General features: G+C 38.6%; 1 protein-coding gene across 4 annotated transcripts in view; it reads right to left on the reverse strand.

The window, feature by feature from the left end:
- Positions 1-17,654, reverse strand: part of ZNF185 (zinc finger protein 185 with LIM domain) — a 334,258-nt gene that overhangs the window by 150,663 nt on the left and 165,941 nt on the right. For all 4 annotated transcript variants that reach the window (XM_053699442.1, XM_053699440.1, XM_053699441.1 and 1 more), the window contains exons 18-19: positions 16,374-16,463; positions 1,007-1,060 (exon numbers count right to left, since the gene is read on the reverse strand). In XM_053699442.1, the coding sequence (XP_053555417.1) occupies positions 1,007-1,060; positions 16,374-16,463 (144 nt within the window). The remainder of the gene's footprint in view (positions 1-1,006; positions 1,061-16,373; positions 16,464-17,654) is intronic.

Genomic DNA, 17,654 nt, shown 5'->3' on the forward strand with positions numbered 1-17,654 from the left:
AGGGTGTTAGGTTTAAACATTAGTTTTATTTTCCCTATAGACATCAATGGGACTGCGTTACGTAACTTTTCATTCCACGATCGCAGGTGTTAAACATTTTTTTTGCCGGCTCTCCCCATTGATGTCTATGGGGAAATCGTGCACGAGCACATAACAGCAGAGCTTGATTTCAGTGTGGTATGGAGCTCAACGCAACCATATCGCCCGCACAAGCCTGCTTTTTTAAAACTCGTAATATCAGCGCTATAGGGGGTGAAATAACGCTGCTTTTGTGGCGGTCGTTAAAATCCCTATAGCGCTCAAAACTCGTAATCTAGCTGATAGTTTCCTAATGACTTAAAGGGGCATGAAACCCATTGTTTCATTATTCAGTTAGAAAATACCATTTAAAAACAACTTTCTAGTGTATTTCTATCATCACATTTGCTTCATTCTCATGGTAACCTTTGTTGAATGAGCAGCAATGCACTTCTGGCAACAAGCTAAACACAGGTGAGCCCATGACGATATATATGTGCAGCCACCAATCAGCAGATAGCTCCCAGTAATGATTTGCTGCTCCTAAGCTTAGCTAGGTATGATTTTCAAAAAAAGGATACCAAGAAAACAAAGCAAATTAGGTAATAGAATTAATTTGGAAGGTTATTTAAAATGGCATGTTCAGTCTGAATCATGAAAGAAAATGTTTAACTTTACTGTCTCTTATACTAGATGAGTTTGCATTAACATCCACTACTTGCCTTATTTTGTCTTATTTAGAGGAACCAATCTAAATTTGTTACTGGAGTAGACACGACTAGCCAATGTGTTTTTAAACAAAGATGCGTTGTTTTGCAGTTTCATATTTGATTTCTGGGCATTCAGGAAAATGGTTAATACAGAGTTATATCCACCAGCTTGACAGAGTGAATCATTTATTTACTGGCGTATGACTCTCACTCCGGATTGGATGTTTTTATCAGGTGATTTGCCAGTGCAATGAACATCCATCAGTTGCTTTACAAACCTGGGTGAAGATGTCTCAGACGATGAAGACTGTGTTTTCCAGCTGTTCTCAAACCTGTTAAACATCAAACCATTTTAGAAACCTACTATAGCACATTAAAGAAGAACAGTAGACATGACCTGGACAATAGTTACACACAATATGAGTATTTTGTTACCTCATAGCCAATAGAACAAGCTAAAGTAAACAAAGATAAAGTACATCAAATTCAACTGCTGATTAAACAAACATTGGCCCCTTTTCCAATCCACCAGAATTCACACCTCGACTTCCTCAAGTGCCTTACATGATTTTTACAATGATTCAGATTTGAAGCTATACCAATCCAAGGATCGGCTTTAGGTGGGTGCAGTAGGTGCAGCACACACTGGCAGGCCTCGCACTGGCAGTTTGTCTATATAATTTTATTTAAACTTGGCTAATATCCACATGCAGGCTATAGTGCTATGGTGTGTGTGGGCTTTTACACACAGAAGAGGGTGGGCATAGGAGGAGCAGCATTGGCGGTTGTTTCTTTGCAGCCCTGCAAACCTCAAGTGAAGCTGTTATATTTTCTTCTCCTACCTCAGCTTGCTGCCATCTGCTACATTGTCTTCTCTGTTGAAGGGAGACTGCAGAGCAGGAGGTCCCTGGTGCTATGAAAGGGCTGATTCTATCGAGTGGAAGCAGTTGCAGTTTCTTTGCAAAGTTCATATGGAAAGTTTATGTGTGTGTGCGTATGTGATTGTGTGTTTATGATTGTGTGTGTATGAGTGTATGTGAGTGATTGTGTGTGTATAAGAGTGTGTGTGACTGTGTGAATGTGATTGTGTGTGTATGAGAGTGTGTTTGAGTGTGTATGTGATTGTGTGTGAGTGAATGTGATTGTGTGTGTGAGTGTGTGTATTAGAGTGTGTACGAGTGTGTGTGTATGTGATTGTGTGTGTGTATATGAGAGTGTATGTGAGTGTGTGTGATTGTGTATGTATGAGAGTGTGTGTACGTGATTGTGTGTGTAACTGTGTGTGTACGTGATTGTGTGTGTAAGAGTGTGTGTACGTCATTGTGTGTGTGTATGTGATTTTGTATGTATGAGTGTGTGTACGTGATTGTGTGTGTACGTGATTGTGTGTGTACTTGATTTTGTATGTATGAGTGTGTGTGTGTGATTGTGTATATGAGTGTGTGCACGTGATTTTGTATGTATGAGTGTGTGTGATTGTGTATATGAGTGTGTGTACGTGATTGTGTGTGTAAGAGTGTGTGTACGTGATTGTGTATGTATGAGTGTGTGTACGTGATTGTGTGTGTATGAGAGTGTGTGTACGTGATTGTGTGTGTATGAGAGTGTGTGTACGTGATTGTGTGTGTATGAGAGTGTGTGTACATGATTGTGTGTGTGTGTGATTGTGTGTATGAGTGTGTGTATGTGATTGTGTGTGTATGAGAGTGTGTGTACGCGATTGTGTGTGTATGATTGTATGTACGTGATTTTGTATGTATGATTGTGTGTACGTGATTGTGTGTGTAAAAGTGTGTGTACGTGATTGTGTGTGTATGAGTGTGTCTGTACGTGATTGTGTGTGTATGAGTGTGTGTACGCATTTGTGTGTGTACATGATTGTGTGTGTATGAGAGTGTGTGTACATGATTGTGTGTGTGTGATTGTGTGTATGAGTGTGTGTATGTGATTGTGTGTGTATGAGAGTGTGTGTATGTGATTGTGTATGTATGAGTGTGTGTACGTGATTTTGTATGTATGAGTGTGTGTATGTGATTGTGTGTGTAAGAGTGTATGTACGTGATTGTGTGTGTATGAGTGTGTGTATGTGATTGTGTGTATACGTGATTGTGTGTGTGTACGTGATTTTGTATGTATGAGTGTGTGTACGTGATTGTGTGTGTACGTGATTTTGTATGTATGAGTGTGTGTGTGATTGTGTGTATGAGTGTGTGTACGTGATTTTGTATGTATAAGTGTGTGTGTGATTTTGTGTATGAGTGTGTGTACGTGATTTTGTGTGTAAGAGTGTGTGTACGTGATTTTGTGTGTATGAGTATGTGTACGTGATTGTGTGTGTATGAGAGTGTGTGTACGTGATTGTGTGTGTATGAGTGTGTGTACGTGATTTTGTATGTATGAGTGTGTGTACGTGATTGTGTGTGTAAGAGTGTGTGTACATGATTGTGTGTGTATGAGTGTGTGTACGTGATTGTGTGTGTGACTGTGTGTGTGATTGTGTGTATGAGAGTGTGTGTACGTGATTGTGTGTGTATGAGAGTGTGTGTACGTGATTGTGTGTGTACGTGATTTTGTATGTATGAGTGTGTGTACGTGATTGTGTGTGTAAGAGTGTGTGTACATGATTGTGTGTGTATGAGTGTGTGTACGTGATTGTGTGTGTGACTGTGTGTGTGTAAGTGATTATGAGAGTGTGTGTACATGATTGTGTGTGTGACTGTGTGTGTGTACGTGATTATGAGAGTGTGTGTACGTTATTGTGTGTGTGACTGTGTGTGTGATTGTGTGTATGAGAGTGTGTGTACGTGATTGTGTGTGTATGAGAGTGTGTGTACATGATTTTGTGTGTGTGTGATTGTGTGTATGAGTGTGTGTACATGATTGTTTGTGTATGAGAGTGTGGCTCTGCCTCTGTGTGTGAATATATCTCTTTATGTCTTCCTACCTTAACTCCCTGGTGCTATGATAGGGCTGATTTTATCGAGTGGAAACAGTTGCAGTTTCTTTGCAAAGTTCATATGGAAAGTTTATTTGTGTCTGTGTATGCATGAATATTAGGGATTCACCGAAATTTCGGCCGCAGAAACGTTTCGGCCGAAAATGGCATTTTTGGCTAGTTCGGTTTTTAGTTTGTTTGCCTGTTATTTTCTGTAAAATTATTGTGTAGCATGTTTCAAATTTGATGCTAGCCTAGAGCTGCTGTTTAAATTAATTACTTCACTTACTGTTATGCATATAATGAGTTTTCTAGGACTATACTTTATTTGGATAATTGTTAAAAAAAAACCTGTTAAATATGATTCTGTTACATAGAACTAAATAAAGAATAATACAGTATATTGATATTTAATATTGTTTTAAGTAGGGATGCACCAAAATTGTGGTCGCAGAAACATTTTGCCCGAAAATGGCATTATTGTTTTTTACATTTTTTTTTCTTGGTAAAATTATTGTGTAGCATATTATTGTTTTAAGATATTTTTGACCAATTTTAGTGTGTTACTTTCAATAAAAGTGTGGGCTTTTTTTTTATTGGCTTGAAGGTTTTCAATTCAGATTCATTCATTAAATAGTCTAATTATGCAAAAAAAAAAAAACTAAAAAAAAAATATTTGAAAAAAAGAAATTTTTCGGTATCGGTTTCGGTTTTCGGCCAAGTGCATCCTGGATTTTCGGGTTCGGTCCAGAATTTCCATTTCGGTGCATCACTAAATTGAATATGTATGTATGTATGTACGTATGTTTGTGTGTGTATCAGGGGCGTATTTAGGTTTTGTGCTGCCCTAGGCACTCAAAATTCTGCTGCCCCCCACCCCAGGTTTAAGGCCTTTTTTTTAGACATAATATTTTTGGGAAGGGTGTAAAAAATAAAAAAAAAAATTCTTTTTAAGTAGATGTTCACTATATATATGTATATGTATATATATATATATATATATTATATATATATATATATATATATATATATATATATATATATATATATATATATATATATATACTTGGATAAATATGTAATGAATATACAAACTGGCCTTTAAAAGTACTTAAAAAATACAACAGTAGTTATGATAGGTTTAGGAATTGTATCCTAGGGGATAAAGTCACATGATACAATCATAATAAAGTATATACTTGTATTGTTTCTGAATGTATTAAATGCATACAACATATTTTCAGTTGTGTTTTAAGGCACATAGTTGTATAGATTCAGCAATAAATACTTATTCTTTGCATGTATGACAGATAGACAAACAGTAAATGTACAAGTGTTTAGTGACTAATCCGTTTAAGTATTTTAATGCCTAATGAAGATGTATTGAAGGGAGAAAGACATGTGCTGTTTCACAGTGGTCACTGTGTAGTGCACACTGCACTGTGTAGTCTGTGTGAGTCTCAATCACACGGTGGAGCCAGGAAGAATACCGCATTCCCTCTCAGTCCAGGCCAGGCTGCGCAAGTGAGCTCCGCCTCCACTGTCAGCACTTCATGCGCACCCACATAAAATCCCATCGGCCAGCCATTTAAGTCATTAGTAATTGGTTGATTTAGCCACCCGGCCCTGAGTTCAGTAGAGTGGCCCTAGGGACTCAAAATTCTGCTGCCCCTTAAAAATCTGCTATCCTAGGCACCGGCCTTGTTGGCCTATGCCTTAATACGCCCCTGGTGTGTATGCATATGTGTGTGTATGTGTATGAGAGTGTATGTGCATGCCAGTGTGTGTGTGTGTTTAAGGGTGTGTGTGTATATAACACTGTGTATGTGTGTGTGTGTACAAGAGTGTGCGTGAGTGTATGAGTGTGTGTGTGTGTACATGATTGTGTGTGAATGAAAGTATGTGTGTGTGTATGTGATTGTGTGTGTATGAGAGTGTGTGTGAGTGTGTGTGTACGTGTTTGTGTATGTAAGAGAGTGTGTGACTGTGTGTGTACGTGATTGTGTGTGTATGAGAGTATGTGTGTATGAGAGTGTGTACATGATTGTGTGTGTATGAGAGTGTGTGTACATGATTGTGTGTATGAGAATATGAGTGTGTATCAGAGTATGTGTGTATGAGTGTGTATATGAGAGTGTGTATACATGATTGTGTGTATGAGAATATGTGTGTATGAGATGTGTGTATGAGTATGTATATGAGAGTGTGTGTACATGATTGTGTGTGTATGAGAGTGTGTGTACATGATTGTGTGTATGAGAATATGTGTGTATGAGATGTGTGTATGAGTGTGTATATGAGAGTGTGTGTACATGATTGTGTGTGTATGAGAGTGTGGCTCTGCCTCTGTGCGTGAATATGTCTCTCTATCTCTGCCTACCTCAGCTTGCTGCCATCTGAAAAAGATTCACCTCTTATTAGGTAAAAGAATAAGTTAATATTATTTTTAAGTGTATAAGTGTATACAAATAGGCCTAGATTTGGAGTTTGGCGGTAGCCGTGAAAACCAGCGTTAGAGGCTCCTAACGCTGGTTTTAGGCTACCGCCGGTATTTGGAGTCAGTCAAAAAAGGGTCTAACGCTCACTTTTCAGCCGCGACTTTTCCATACCGCAGATCCCCTTACATCAATTGCGTATCCTATCTTTTCAATGGGATCTTTCTAACTCCGGTATTTAGAGTCGTGTCTGAAGTGAGCGTTAGAAATCTAACGACAAAACTCCAGCCGCAGAAAAAAGTCAGTAGTTAAGAGCTTTCTGGGCTAACGCCGGTTCATAAAGCTCTTAACTACTGTGCCCTAAAGTACACTAACACCCATAAACTACCTATGTACCCCTAAACCGAGGCCCCCCCACATCGCCGACACTCGATTAATTTTTTTAACCCCTAATCTGCCGACCGCCACCTACGTTATCCTTATGTACCCCTAATCTGCTGCCCCTAACACTGCCGACCCCTATATTATATTTATCAACCCCTAATCTGCCCCCCACAACGTCGCCGCCAGCTACCTACAATAATTAACCCCTAATCTGCCGACCGCAAAGAGCCGCCACCTACATTATAGCTATGTACCCCTAATCTGCTGCCCCTAACACCGCCGACCCCTATATTATATTTATTAACCCCTAATCTGCCCTCCCTAACATCGCCGACACCTAACTTCATTTATTAGTCCGCACGTCGCCGCCAGCTACATTATAGCTATGTACCCCTAATCTGCTGCCCTAACATCGCCGACCCCTATATTATATTTATTAACCCCTAACCTGCCCCCAACAACGTCGCCGCCAGCTACCTACAATAATTAACCCCTAATCTGCCGACCGCAAAGAGCCGCCACCTACATTATAGCTATGTACCCCTAATCTGCTGCCCCTAACACCGCCGACCCCTATATTATATTTATTAACCCCTAATCTGCCCTCCCTAACATCGCCGACACCTAACTTCATTTATTAGTCCGCACGCCGCCGCCAGCTACATTATAGCTATGTACCCCTAATCTGCTGCCCTAACATCGCCGACCCCTATATTATATTTATTAACCCCTAACCTGCCCCCAACAACGTCGCCGCCACCTACCTACAATAATTAACCCCTAATCTGCCGACCGCAAAGAGCCGCCACCTACATTATAGCTATGTACCCCTAATCTGCTGCTCCTAACACCGCCGACCCCTATATTACATTTATTAACCCCTAATCTGCCCTCCCTAACATCGCCGACACCTAACTTCAATTATTAACCCCTAATCTGCCGACCGAATCTCGCCGCTATTCTAATAAATGTATTAACCCCTAAAGCTAAGTCTAACCCTAACACTAACACCCCCCTAAGCTAAATATATCGGAACAGCCAATAGAATGCGGAACAGCCAATAGAATGCGAGCTCAATCTGATTGGCTGATTGAATCAGCCAATCGGATTGAACTTGATTCTGATTGGCTGATTCCATCAGCCAATCAGAATTTTCCTACCTTAATTCCGATTGGCTGATAGAATCCTATCAGCCAATCGGAATTCGAGGGACGCCATCTTGGATGACGTCCCTTAAAGGAACCGTCATTCGTCGGGAAGAAGATGGGTCCGCGGTGGAGGTCTTCAAGATGGAGCCGGTCCTCATCGGATGAAGATAGAAGATGCCGTTTGGAAGAAGATGGTTGCCTGTCCGGATCTACTCTTCTTCCCAAATAGGATGAAGACTTTGGAGCCTCTTCTGGACTTCTTCATCCGTCGGATGATGGATTTCTAGCCCCCGCTTGGGCTTAGATGAAGATATCGGAGCCAGGACTGATCGGTGTGATACCCGGTGAGGGGAAGACAAGGTAGGAAGATCTTCAGGGGCTTAGTGTTAGGTTTATTTAAGGGGGGTTTGGGTTAGATTAGGGGTATGTGGGTGGTGGGTTGTAATGTTGGGGGGGGGGTATTGTATGTGTTTTTTTACAGGAAAAAGAGCTGAATTTCTTGGGGCATGCCCCGCAAAGGGCCCTGTTCAGGGCTGGTAAGGTAAAAGAGCTTTGAACTTTTGTAATTTAGAATAGGTTAGGGCATTTTTTATTTTGGGGGGCTTTGTTATTTTATTAGGGGGCTTAGAGTAGGTGTAATTAGTTTAAAATTGTTGTAATATTTTTCTTATGTTTGTAAATATTTTTTTATTTTTTGTAACTTAGTTCTTTTTTATTTTTTGTACTTTAGTTAGTTTATTTCATTGTAGTTATTTGTAGGTATTGTATTTAATTAATTTATTGATAGTGTAGTGTTAGGTTTAATTGTAGATAATTGTAGGTATTTTATTTAATTAATTTATTGATAGTGTAGTGTTAGGTTTAATTGTAACTTAGGTTAGGATTTATTTTACAGGTAATTTTGAAATTATTTTAACTATTTTAGCTATTAAATAGTTCTTAACTATTTAATAGCTATTGTACCTGGTTAAAATAAATACAAAGTTACCTGTAAAATAAATATAAATCCTAAAATAGCTATAATATAATTATAATTTATATTGTAGCTATATTAGGATTTATTTTACAGGTAAGTATTTAGCTTTAAATAGGAATAATTTATTTAATAAGAATTAATTAATTTCGTTAGATTTAAATTATATTTAACTTAGGGGGGTGTTAGTGTTATCGTTAGACTTAGCTTTAGGGGTTAATAAATTTATTAGAATAGCGGTGAGCTCCAGTCGGCAGATTAGGGGTTAATGTTTGAAGTTAGGTGTCGGCGATGTTAGGGAGGGCAGATTAGGGGTTAATACTATTTATTATAGGTTTAGTGAGGCTGATTAGGGGTTAATAACTTTATTATAATAGCGGTGCGGTCCGCTCGGCAGATTAGGGGTTAATAAGTGTAGGCAGGTGGAGGTGACGTTGTGGGGGGCAGATTAGGGGTTAATAAATATAATATAGGGGTCGGCGATGTTAGGGCAGCAGATTAGGGGTACATAGGGATAATGTAAGTAGCGGCGGTTTATGGAGCGGCAGATTAGGGGTTAATAATAATATGCAGGGGTCAGCGATAGCGGGGGCGGCATATTAGGGGTTAATAAGTGTAAGGTTAGGGGTGTTTAGACTCGGGGTACATGTTAGAGTGTTAGGTTTAGACGTAGGAAGTGTTTCCCCATAGCAAACAATGGGGCTGCATTAGGAGCTGAACGCGGCTTTTTTGCAGGTGTTAGGTTTTTTTTCAGCTCAAACAGCCCCTTTGTTTTCTATGGGGGAATCGTGCACGAGCACGTTTTTGAAGCTGGCCGCTTCCGTAAGCAGCTCTGGTATCGAGAGTTGCAGTGGCGTTAAATATGCTCTACGCTCCTTTTTTGGAGCCTAACGCAGCCATTCTGTGGACTCTCAATACCAGAGTTATTTTAAAGGTGCGGCCAGAAAAAAGCCAGCGTTAGCTACGCGGGTCGTTACCGACAAAACTCTAAATCTAGCCGATAGTGTTTTACATGTAATGCAAGTGAATAGCAGAAGCATGTATGTACATATCTAAAGGTAAGCTAAAAACAGCTAATATAAATTAAAGGGCCTCGCATCATACTTCGTACCTGGCCTCACAAACTCTAGAGCCGCTGCAAACCAGTCCATTATACAATTCATTGACAAAGCAATCTTTTGTAACACACCTGTACTTGCATGGGGCAGTGTGTGACTGCAGCATTTACCATCCATGAGACAACAGCTTTCCAGCAGCTTTTTTAATGATTTTTTTTTTACTTTTCAAGTTTAACAAACTTGACCACCTGAATCCCCATTTCCTATTTTCCAAAAGTACAGTATTGCTGTTTGCATGGCTTTTTTTTTTTATCTATGGTAACTTTTTTGTTTAAGAAAAAGTTAATAATACAAATCCCAAAATCCAGAATTATTCAGAAATCCATCATTTTTTATTTTTTATTTTATTTTATAAAATGATTAAACATTACAGTCTTCTGTGCCAGCATCTCTGGTTTGTTTGTTTTTGTTCTAAAATTATATATTTATTTATCTTAACTTTCTGTTTACAGTACTGCAGTGTCTTTCTGATGATATTTTGTATAAACAAGTATTAACATTTATATAAAACTACCTTTAGATTGTGTGTATAAGCTGTGTTATGAAACATGAGATATTGTTGTTTACACCTGGTCCCATCGCTCTCCAAGCTCCTATTCTACAGATGCAATCAGGGGCGTATTAAGGCATAGGCCAACGAGGCCGGTGCCTATGTGGCAGATTTTGAGGGGCGGCAGAATTTTGAGTGCCTAGGGCAGCACCAAACCTAAATACGCCACTGGATGCAATCCAAACTATTCCAAAATCCAAACTATCCCAAAATCCAAACTATCCCAAAATCCAAACTTTTTTAGGCCCTAAGTCGTTTGGATAAAGGGTTTTGCACATGTATTGCTAAAGGTAAACTTTTCTTTTGTGTATTTTTTACTTATACTTTGACAACACACTTTTTGGCTTCCATAAAGGTCTACAAAAACCCATATGTGAACATAATTCCTTTTTTGTTTTTTATAGTTTTGTTTAATTAGACCTTTTTGTTATTTCTTATACTAAATTAAAAATTTTAATATTTCAAAAGGATCTTTTAATTGTTTATAAAGATCGAAAAAGAAGCAACAAAAAAAGAAACCAACAACAAAAAATAAAAACAATAAATCCTAAGCCACACAGGAATTCTTATGGATTACAATGGGAGTCATTGATAACACACACTTCCACTTTTTTGTGACTTAGATTGCAATTTTAAACAACTTTCCAATGTATTTTTATTATCTATTTTGCTTTGTTCTCGTTGTATCCTTTGTTGAAAAGCATATCTAGGTAGGCTCGTGAGCAGCCATGCACTATCAAGGCTATCAAGAGAATCAAGCAAATATAATAAAATAAGTAAATTGGAAAGCTGTTTAAAATTCTATACGTATATGTCTATATGTCTGGATCATGTAAGAAAGAATTAGTTTTATGTCACTTTGATATAAAACACCTCACTTCTACTGTATATTCCATAAATCTACCACCGTCTGTAAAGAGGAAAGCCTGCTAATTGCTTCTCAGCCTGTCCCTCTCCATCTTAAAATTATTGCACAGATTATTTCAGTATCAATACACACTCTCATTTTTGTTGGTTAAAAAAAAAAAAGTTAAAAAATATTGCTCAAATTACACTTAAAATGTAAAACCATGAAACTTGAATTACTACTCACTAGAAGCTTCTATAACCTTCTATAAGCTTGTTTCTTATTCTTGTTTTCTTCTTTCTTGTTTTTTGTATTTAAATGTAAAGCCAAAATTAAACTTTCATGATGCAGATAGATCATGACATTTTAAACAAATTTCCAAATTACTTCTGTTATCTTTGTATTCTTGTTGAAGAGCATACCGAGGTAGGCTCAGGAGCTGCAATGCACTTCTATGAGATAGCTTGTAGCTACACATATATAGCTCTTGTGATTGGGTCACCCAATGTTTTCACCTAGCTCCTAGAAGTGCATTGCTGCTCCCGAGTCTATCTTCAACATAAGGTAAGTAGCAAACTTAGGCCTAGATTTGGAGTTTGGCGGTAGATGGGCTGTTAACGCTCCGAGGGCTTTTTTCTGGCCGCACCATAAATTTAACTCTGGTATCGAAAGTTCAAACAAATGCTGCGTTAGGCTCCAAAAAAGGAGCGTAGAGCATTTTTACCGCAAATGCAACTCTCGATACCAGCGGTGCTTACGGACGCGGCCAGCCTCAAAAACGTGCTCGTGCACGATATCCCCATAGGAAACAATGGGGCTGTTTGAGCTGAAAAAAAACCTAACACCTGCAAAAAAGCAGCGTTCAGCTCCTAACGCAGCCCCATTGTTTCCTATGGGGAAACACTTCCTACGTCTGCACCTAACACTCTAACATGTACCCCGAGTCTAAACACCCCTAACCTTACACTTATTAACCCCTAATCTGCCGCTCCCGCTATCGCTGACCCCTGCATATTTTTTTAACCCCTAATCTGCCGCTCCGTAAACCGCCGCAACCTACGTTATCCCTATGTACCCCTAATCTGCTGCCCTAACATCGCCGACCCCTATATTATATTTATTAACCCCTAATCTGCCCCCCACAATGTCGCCTCCACCTGCCTACACTTATTAACCCCTAATCTGCCGCTCCGTAAACCGCCGCAACCTACGTTATCCCTATGTACCCCTAATCTGCTGCCCTAACATCGCCGACCCCTATATTATATTTATTAACCCCTAATCTGCCCCCCACAACGTCGCCGACACCTGCCTACACTTATTAACCCCTAATCTGCCGAGCGGACCGCACCGCTACTATAATAAAGTTAATAACCCCTAACCCGCCTCACTAACCCTATCATAAATAGTATTAACCCCTAATCTGCCCTCCCTAACATCGCCGACACCTAACTTCAATTATTAACCCCTAATCTGACGACCGGAGCTCATCGCTACTATAATAAATGGATTAACCCCTAAAGCTAAGTCTAACCCTAACACTAACACCCCCCTAACTTAAATATAATTTACATCTAACGAAATTAATTAACTCTTATTAAATAACTTATTCCTATTTAAAGCTAAATACTTACCTGTAAAATAAATCCTAATATAGCTACAATATAAATTATAATTATATTATAGCTATTTTAGGATTAATATTTATTTTACAGGCAACTTTGTAATTATTTTAACCAGGTACAATAACTATTTAATAGTTACCTAGTTAAAATAATAACAAATTTACCTGTAAAATAAATCCTAACCTAAGATATAATTAAACCTAACACTACCCTATCAATAAATTAATTAAATAAACTACCTACAATTACCTACAATTAACCTAACACTACACTATCAATAAATTAATTAAACACAATTCCTACAAATAAATACAATTAAATAAACTAGCTAAAGTACAAAAAATAAAAAAGAACTAAGTTACAAAAAATAAAAAAATATTTACAAACATCAGAAAATTATTACAACAATTTTAAACTAATTACACCTACTCTAAGCCCCCTAATAAAATAACAAAGACCCCCAAAATAAAAAATTCCCTACCCTATTCTAAATTAAAAAAGGTAAAAGCTCTTTTACCTTACCAGCCCTGAACAGGGCCCTTTTACGGGGCATGCCCCAAGAATTTCAGCTCTTTTGCCTGTAAAAAAAACACATACAATACCCCCCCCCAACATTACAACCCACCACCCACATACCCCTAATCTAACCCAAACCCCCCTTAAATAAACCTAACACTAAGCCCCTGAAGATCTTCCTACCTTGTCTTCACCACACCGGGTATCACCGATCCGTCCTGGCTCCAACATCTTCATCCAACCCAAGCGGGGGTTGGCGATCCATCATCCGGTGGCTGAAGAGGTCCAGAAGAGGCTCCAAAGTCTTCCTCCTATCCGGCAAGAAGAGGACATCCGGACCGGCAAACATCTTCTCCAAGCGGCATCTTCGATCTTCTTGCATCCGGTGCGGAGCGGGTCCATCTTGAAGCAGGCGACGCGGATCCATCCTCTTCTTCCGTTGTCTCCCGACGAATGACGGTTCCTTTAAGGGACGTCATCCAAGATGGCGTCCCTTGAATTCCGATTGGCTGATAGGATTCTATCAGCCAATCGGAATTAAGGTAGGAATATTCTGATTGGCTGATGGAATCAGCCAATCAGAATCAAGTTCAATCCGATTGGCTGATCCAATCAGCCAATCAGATTGAGCTCGCATTCTATTGGCTGTTCCGATCAGCCAATAGAATGCGAGCTCAATCTGATTGGCTGATTGGATCAGCCAATAGGATTGAACTTGATTCTGATTGGCTGATTCCATCAGCCAATCAGAATATTCCTACCTTAATTCCGATTGGCTGATAGAATCCTATCAGCCAATCGGAATTCAAGGGACGCCATCTTGGATGACGTCCCTTAAAGGAACCGTCATTCGTCGGGAGACAACGGAAGAAGAGGATGGATCCGCGTCGCCTGCTTCAAGATGGACCCGCTCCGCACCGGATGCAAGAAGATCGAAGATGCCGCTTGGAGAAGATGTTTGCCGGTCCGGATGTCCTCTTCTTGCCGGATAGGAGGAAGACTTTGGAGCCTCTTCTGGACCTCTTCAGCCACCGGATGATGGATCGCCAACCCCCGCTTGGGTTGGATGAAGATGTTGGAGCCAGGACGGATCGGTGATACCTGGATGGTGAAGACAAGGTAGGAAGATCTTCAGGGGCTTAGTGTTAGGTTTATTTAAGGGGGGTTTGGGTTAGATTAGGGGTATGTGGGTGGTGGGTTGTAATGTTGGGGGGGGGTATTGTATGTGTTTTTTTTACAGGCAAAAGAGCTGAAATTCTTGGGGCATGCCCCGCAAAGGGCCCTGTTCAGGGCTGGTAAGGTAAAAGAGCTTTTAACTTTTTTAATTTAGAATAGGGTAGGGAATTTTTTATTTTGGGGGTCTTTGTTATTTTATTAGGGGGCTTAGAGTAGGTGTAATTAGTTTAAAATTGTTGTAATAATTTTCTGATGTTTGTAAATATTTTTTTATTTTTTGTAACTTAGTTCTTTTTTATTTTTTGTACTTTAGCTAGTTTATTTAATTGTATTTATTTGTAGGAATTGTGTTTAATTAATTTATTGATAGTGTAGTGTTAGGTTAATTGTAAGTAATTGTAGGTAGTTTATTTAATTAATTTATTGATAGGGTAGTGTTAGGTTTAATTATATCTTAGGTTAGCATTTATTTTACAGGTAAATTTGTTATTATTTTAACTAGGTAACTATTAAATAGCTATTGTACCTGGTTAAAATAATTACAAAGTTGCCTGTAAAATAAATATTAATCCTAAAATAGCTATAATATAATTATAATTTATATTGTAGCTATATTAGGATTTATTTTACAGGTAAGTATTTAGCTTTAAATAGGAATAAGTTATTTAATAAGAGTTAATTAATTTCGTTAGATGTAAATTATATTTAAGTTAGGGGGGTGTTAGTGTTAGGGTTAGACTTAGCTTTAGGGGTTAATCCATTTATTATAGTAGCGATGAGCTCCGGTCGTCAGATTAGGGGTTAATAATTGAAGGTAGGTGTCGGCGATGTTAGGGAGGGCAGATTAGGGGTTAATACTATTTATGATAGGGTTAGTGAGGCGGATTAGGGGTTAATAACTTTATTATAGTAGCGCTCAGGTCCGCTCGGCAGATTAGGGGTTAATAAGTGTAGGCAGGTGTCGGCGACGTTGAGGGGGGCAGATTAGGGGTTAATAAATATAATATAGGGGTCGGCGGTGTTACGGGCAGCAGATTAGGGGTACATAAGGATAACGTAGGTGGCGGCGCTTTGCGGTCGGGAGATTAGGGGTTAATTATTGTAAGTAGCTGGCGGCGACGTTGTGGGGGGCAGGTTAGGGGTTAATAAATGTAATACAGGGGTCGGCGGGGTTAGGGGCAGCAGATTAGGGGTACATAAGTATAACGTAGGTGGCGGTCGGCAGATTAGGGGTTAAAAAATTTAAATCGAGTGGCGGCGATGTGGGGGGACCTCGGTTTAGGGGTACATAGGTAGTTTATGGGTGTTAGTGTACTTTAGGGTACAGTAGTTAAGAGCTTTATGAACCGGCGTTAGCCCAGAAAGCTCTTAACTCCTGCTATTTTCCGGCGGCTGGAGTTTTGTCGTTAGAACTCTAACACTCACTTCAGAAACGACTCTAAATACCAGCGTTAGAAAGATCCCATTGAAAAGATAGGATACGCAATTGACGTAAGGGGATCTGCGGTATGGAAAAGTCGCGGCTGAAAAGTGAGCGTTAGACCCTTTAATCACTGACTCCAAATACCAGCGGTAGCCTAAAACCAGCGTTAGGAGCCTCTAACGCTGGTTTTCAACTCCAAATCTAGGCCTAAGTAAATTTGATAACAGATGTAAATTTGAAAGTTGTTTAAAATCGCATGCTCTATTCGAATTATGAAAGTTTAATTTTGACTTTACTGTCTCTTTATTTAGATTTTTTGGTTATATTGTTTACTATTTTACATCAGTAAAGGACTGGAATAACTTAGAAATATACAAAACTGACATAACATATTTTCTATGAGAATCCTGATGGACAAATGGGGACACAGTTACAAGTCATTGTATCTCTTCAGAAATTGCGGTTCTACTTATAGAATTATGAGAGGTGAAGATATTATGTGCCAGTAAATGTACCTGTTTGCATCTTCATAAAGATAGGCAGCCAAAGATTTGGGGAGGGCATCACTCTTTGGATTTTCATTTTCTTCCTTTTTAATTTCCACCCTTTTGACAAAACAGATTTTTTTTTTACAGCTTTGCATTATTTAGTTAGCACTATTTTTATGTTTTGTACAGACAAGTGGCCAGATCTCAATCCTGTCATAAAAATGGTGCCAATCTAAAAAAATCGATGGCCATTTTTTCATACCAGTTCAATTTAGCGTCTCACTTCAGTTAGTCACAGTAACCAGACTGTTAAAGAGTTATGACACCAACCCCAATAAACCTGAGTTACTAAATAATAAACTAAGTTGTGCACAAGTAACCACAACTTGCAGCACTAAATAAAGTAGATTTGAATAACTGACAAATACACCACAAAAAGACAATGTCATAGCACTTTGAATTCAAAATGAGCATTAGAATATTTTCTGGCAAATTTCAAAGTTAATACAATTTTCCCCCATCCTGTATCATGTGATAGACATCAGCCAATCACAAAATGCATATGCATATATAAAGTGCACATTTGCGAATGCTCAGTAGGAGCTGGAGCCTCAGAAATCGTGCATATAAAAATAATGTGCACATTTTGATAATGGAACTATATTGGAAAAAAAAATTAATTGCATGATTTATCTGAATCCTGAAACTTTAATTTTAATGGCTGTAACAATTTCACTGTATGCAGTGCCTATCACAATTTACTCCAACCCCTACTGCCCGGTTAGAGAACTCTAGGTAAAAACAAACAAATAAAAACAATACAAATGTATGTATTTATTCTCTTAGCTAAAATAAAGTACGCTATTTTTTCTTAATAGGAGCTGAATCTTATCAGTACCTGAGAATTTGAAAATGGTACCAATATTTTTGTTTTAAATATAGACATTAGTATTGATTGTTAATTAGTATTTGAGCCAGAATAATATTTATTGACCATATATATATTACTAATTTTATATGCAAATCAATCAGAATTATATCCATCTAATCAATAACATAGCTGTGTTAGGAAAGGCTTTGAAAAATTTAACGTACACACTGCGATAAAAAGTAAAAGAACTAAAAAAAACAAGGAAAATTCAGGTAGCTGAAAAGAAAATTATTGACTCAGAGCCAACATGTCCGAATTATATCCATCCCAGAAGGAGTTAACGTAAGCTAACTCTAAAACCTGCAGCATCACAAGGACTGGCTTCACGTTACATTATAAGTATATATATTCTTCCCGCTGATGTACTGTTTTACATA

Source organism: Bombina bombina, chromosome 1 (assembly GCF_027579735.1).
Source record: "Bombina bombina isolate aBomBom1 chromosome 1, aBomBom1.pri, whole genome shotgun sequence".
NCBI classification, from domain to species: Eukaryota; Metazoa; Chordata; class Amphibia; order Anura; family Bombinatoridae; genus Bombina; species Bombina bombina.